The sequence below is a fragment of the Abramis brama genome, assembly GCF_963993115.1.
Source record: "Abramis brama genome assembly, chromosome: 1".
Lineage (NCBI taxonomy): Eukaryota > Metazoa > Chordata > Actinopteri > Cypriniformes > Leuciscidae > Abramis > Abramis brama.
The window spans coordinates 79,395,183-79,400,435 of NC_139963.1; the positions used below are offsets into that span (position 1 = coordinate 79,395,183).

Sequence of the window (5,253 nt, forward strand, 5' to 3'; positions counted from 1 at the left end):
ATGAAGAGTAAATTTTATATTGGTTTATTATTTGCAGTTTCAAGGATGTGTTCAGCACGTGTCGTGTAAAGATCAGTTCTATAATGAAATCGGGCATCCGTCTGTCATATTATTAATATTATTAATACCACTACATTTAATAATATTTAAATATTTAATTAAATTAAATTAATATTGTTTTTTTTAATAATAATTATTAATATTATTTTATTTTATTTTATTTAACCCAGATTACATGAACCAGTTCCTACCCCGGGTTTACATCCAACACTCAACACATTACATGGGGGTTTTGGAGAGGAAAGTTGAGTGTCACTCAGAGTCAAGACCATTCAAGACCACAGAGCATTGACCAGCAGGTGTCGCTGTGTGCATTCCAAACCTGGAGAAATCAACCACTTTTACACACATCAGGCTGGAAAGCTTTAAAGCTTCATGAAGCTTCATCTCACCATCACTACCTTCAGGTTCACTCAGCTCAACAGTTATACGCTATATTAGCAATAATGATTATTTTGGGAGACACGGATGAGCTTTGATTGGTGGTTCCCATCATGCACTGCAACATTAGGCTTTATGTTTATTTCACCAGTGATGGTTGGTTGGTCAGATGAGAGGAAGTTAATAACCACAGGAGGAGCTGATGATGTTTAAAGGAGGAGCTGTAACTATATATAATGAAGAGCAAGACTGACAGAAACAGAAAATGGCTGATAAGTGTGATCTGTGTCTGCTGGGACTGATCATTCTCTCTTCACTTCTCACAGGTAAAGAAATCTGTATTTTCTCTAAAGACATTTAGTGGAATTAGTGTGGAAAGAGTTCATTTGAACATGCTCAGTTTATTCTTGCACACATTCACGTTGTGATCTCAGAGTTGTATATTGATACACACAGATCATACTGTATTATTCCTGATACTGGACATAGTGTCACTCAAACATCTGATGATGAAGAATTATCTTCATATTAAGAGTGTGTCAGTGATTTGAACAGCTCTCTGATAAAGACTAATAGTTTATTCTGGAGAGTGTGGTGTTTGCTTTAAGTCAGGAAAAATACTATGATTTAAAACTTCTGCTTTTTATGCTGGTGTGTTTTATGGTTCATTTATTAATATATATCATAATGATCACTGAGATATACTGTGTTTCAGGAACCAGTGGAGATGATGAACTGGATCATGTGTTCATCAGTCCTGGTGGAAATGTCTCTCTGACCTGTAATAAAACTCTTTCTGACTGCAACTCAACTACATGGATCTACGAGAAACATTTAAGTGATTCAGCAGGAGTTGAACTGATTACTGGAGGGATAAAGAATAACGACACAGAGAGACATGAGAGACTGAGTCTGGAGTCTGACTGCTCTCTGAACATCAAGAACGTCACAGTAGAAGATTATGGATATTACATCTGCAGACAATATGTGAATGGCAGACAACAAGGACCTGATGCTGAAGTTCTTCTGCATGTTCTTCATGGTAAGTTTATGATTATGTGGTCAATTTAAAAAGAGCAGATTCTCCCTTTAAACTCAGATGATGATTGAAGAGTCTGTGATTTGTGTCTTGTGTTCAGTTTCAGTGTCTCCATCATCTTCATCATCATCATCTTCATCTTCATCCTCACAGACTGAGATCAGTCCAGGCCGCTCTGTGACTCTCTCCTGTCAGTTGGATTCATATGTTGGATTCTCCTGTGATGAATGGGTCAGTTATGGGGAACATAAGCTGTTGTGGGTGAATCAGACTGGTGTTGATCTGAAGACAGACTCCAGATATCAGATATTATCATCATCATCAGCTCCAGATCGCTGTATCCTCACTCTGACTACAACACTCCTGAATGAAGATGACAACAGAGAGTGGAGATGTCAGCTTACTCGCAGAGATCAACTCAAGACCTCAGTCAGATACACTGTCAAGTATTCAGGTGAGAAAACACTCTTTTCTGACAGATTTGTGAAAACTTCCACAGATTGGCTCTACTCTTTCTGATGGCTTCATACGTTTTGGAGTTGTAAAATATTAGTGGTCAAAGTCATAAACTGCATAACAATCCTTATAATTCCCAATATTGGCCTCCTACATGGGTCATACATGATATATTGCATAAATCAGACGAGTGTATTAAAGCCTAGTATGACCCATGTAGGAGGTCGGCTTTAGGAATTATAAGGCTTATGTCCTTCATTCAAGCTGAAGGTTTATTTGCAGAAGCTCAACTGTGTTTCACTCTCATATAAACCAGGAATAAATTATACAGCAACACAGTAATACAGTAATACAGTACAGTCTCTTCTCAACTACTGCCACTGTAAACTGTGATGATGAACACAAACTGCATGTCATGATCGATATGAACATATGGGGCCCTATTTTAACGATCTGAAACGCAAGTGTCAAAGCGCAAAGCACAAGTAACTTTGTGGGCGGGTCTTGGCGCTGTTGCTAGTTTCCCAGCGGGATAAATGACTCTTGCGCCAGGCGCAAATCTAAAATGGGTTGGTCTGAAGTAGCTTCATTATTCATAGGTGTGGTTTGGGCGTAACGTGAAATAAACCAATCAGAGCGTCATCTCACATTCCCTTTAAGAGCAGACGCGCTTTGCTCTAAAGCGGATTCCTATTATAACGGCGGATTTGCCAGACGCGCGCCAGGAGCGGTTCACAGCCAAGGAGAGCAACGCTCTCGTCAGGGACGTTGGGGATGGAGAAACCCACCCAAATTAACTTCGGTTAAAAAGGTGTATGATAATTTGGGTAAATGTGTAAGCTAGATGTATGCTTTTATAATAAATTGTCTATCTATCTATCTATCTATCTATCTATCTATCGTAATAATGTATGATTTGCAAAAATGAAAACTGCTGCTTCTGTGTAGATGAGAGAATCAAAGTGTATGCGCGTTGTGCACACGCTACATTGATTATGGCCAAGCATGCGCCCTTAAAATAGCATATGAATAACATGCGCAACGCGCCACTGACTTTAAACTATTTTTTCCTGGTTAGTGGCGCAATTGTTTTCTAAACCTGCAAAATAGCATGAAGGAACGTTTGCGCCGGAACACGCCTCCTTTTTTGCGCTGAACCGCCCAGGGAGCGCAAGTTCATTCCCTAGTTTAGCGACGTGCTTCTGTGGAGGGAAAAGCGCGCTTTGCGCGGGTGCAAAATAGGAATGATACATGCGTCAGTGTACAAAGTCAATTGCGCTGGGTGCGAGATAGGGCCCATGATGTTAATGTCCTACAGGTGATGCGTCTGAACATTCATCTTCTGCAGCTCCAGTCGCTTCACCAACACTGATTCCAGTCAGAAGCTCAAACTCTGAGAAGACATCAAGCCGAACTACAGCAGCAGCTCCTACTGAGGAATATCTATGTACATCTAGATATACATCTACACAAGGTTCATGATCACATCATAGATGATGTAACGACTGAGAACACATAACTATTTACTACTAGATGTATTTTTGGTGAATGGCGATAGTCATTCTCCTCCTGACAGCTTGAGAGTGAAGTAAGAAGATAATAGATGACAGACTCGTGCACATATTCATCATTTCTGTGATGTGAAGCTCAAGTATTATGTGGTGATGATGTTGTGTATATGTGGCATTATGTGTTGAACTGAACTAACAGACGTGATCCACAGATCCAGCTGATACAGCATCAGAAACTGGAGTCAGTGTGACTGCTGGATCATTATACAGAGGTACGACACGTTCATTTATACTGACAGCTTTATAACATTAAACTATCAGTCAGTCTGTAAATGCTTCATCAATAACTGTTGATAGTTGAATACCCTTGACTTCAGTCATGTACAGTTTCTCTTCTTCCTCTCATGTTTCCTGCAGTGATTGTGAGTATTGTTGGGATCGCAGTGTTTGCTGCTCCTACTGTGATTCTTCTTCAGATCATCTGTGCAAGAAGAGCTGGTGAGTTTTGAGCCGCACACAATCTGATGATTCACACTCATCTGATCTGGAACAATCTGCAATCATGATAAAAACACATACGAGAGGTCAGTCAATGCTTTTATTTTGCAGGGAGGAAGGACTCGAAGCACCCAGAGGAAATAGAGATGCCGACAATATTAGAATAAAATACTGATGAGTTTAGAGCCAATCTGCAGCAATATTTACAATAGCAAAAACTTACAGAGGATTGTTCATTGTTTTATTTTTATTATTTATTTTCTCAGAAAACAGAGAAAAAACTCTGAGCGCTTATAGTGACATAATCAAGTTTAGATAATTTTTTTTTTTTTTTACATATACAGTAAAAGGCCAGATTTATTTTCATTTATATGTATTTTATGGATATATTTGCCTACAGTGTTGAAAGTCATTCTCTTGCGCTTCATATGTAAACTGCTTTAAATATAATATTAATACAGTAATGGACAGACTCAGACTGTATAATCTCTCTCTGGTCTGTGTGATGGAGCTGATTTGAGGATTCTTGGATCTTTTCTGTTCATTCCTGGTTTTAGCATCTTTTTTCATTTTGAATGATTGCTGTAATTATCTTAATAAACCTCTGCAGTGGTTTAATAAGTCTCCTTTCCTGAGATGTTTGTTAGGAATATGTTAATTCCCCTTCATGAGCTGGTAATGTATCTGTAAGTCCACTGAAGCGAGTTGTAGTTGAGAAGCCGCTTCAATAACCGAGAGCTAGATATTGGGTCTTAAACACCTCACGACACCCTGAAGGACCCACTGAGAGGTCAGACTTGAAGCACTGTTCCTGAAATGCTCTTCTTGGTGGTTAACTGTAAGCAGCAGACAGATCCAGCAAGAGGAGAACTGAGGATTCGGAGGCTCCTCTTGCCAGTCTCAGAGCTTCAGTAACCGAGAGCAGGGCCGTCTCAGTTTAGTGGCGCTTCTGAAGCCAGACTGGTTGTTGTCCAGGAGGATGTTCTGTGTGAGAAATGTAGATAGTTGGTCGAAAACGACTCGTTCAAGTGTTTTAGCAAAGTGGTCCAGAAGTTCAGGGAGGCGGAAGTTAAATCAGTGGTGCTTGAGAAATACATCCCAGATCTTCCAGAGCATTTGTAGTGTTGATGAAGGAGTCTGGATCTGATATATTTCTCAAGGCTGGAGAGAGTAAAGCAGAACGTCTCGGTTACGTATGTAACCCTACGTCGGATGACGACGAATGGGGTTTCGCTTAGAGAGCCTCTCACCTTCGAGTATACAAAACGAGCCAATGGCAATGAAATGCCATGGGTCTGCGGAATTTGC

At 39.9% G+C, this 5,253-nt stretch overlaps 1 protein-coding gene across 3 annotated transcripts; it reads left to right on the top strand.

The window, feature by feature from the left end:
* Positions 1–638: 638 nt before the first annotated feature.
* Positions 639–4,561, top strand: LOC311084201 (uncharacterized protein). 3 transcript variants are annotated; one of them, XM_084116109.1, is made up of 7 exons: positions 639–767; positions 1,157–1,483; positions 1,581–1,670; positions 1,812–1,934; positions 3,660–3,719; positions 3,865–3,945; positions 4,057–4,561. In XM_084116109.1, exons 1-7 carry the CDS (start codon positions 707–709, stop codon positions 4,110–4,112), a joined length of 798 nt encoding a protein of 265 aa, XP_083972235.1. In that variant the 5' UTR covers positions 639–706; the 3' UTR covers positions 4,113–4,561. The 3 variants fall into 3 exon arrangements, with proteins under 3 accessions (XP_083972235.1, XP_083972237.1, XP_083972236.1); XM_084116111.1 differs by having other exon boundaries at positions 3,924–3,945; positions 4,057–4,429; XM_084116110.1 differs by lacking the exons at positions 3,660–3,719; positions 3,865–3,945; positions 4,057–4,561 and adding an exon at positions 3,255–3,634.
* The last annotated feature ends 692 nt before the right edge of the window (positions 4,562–5,253 follow it).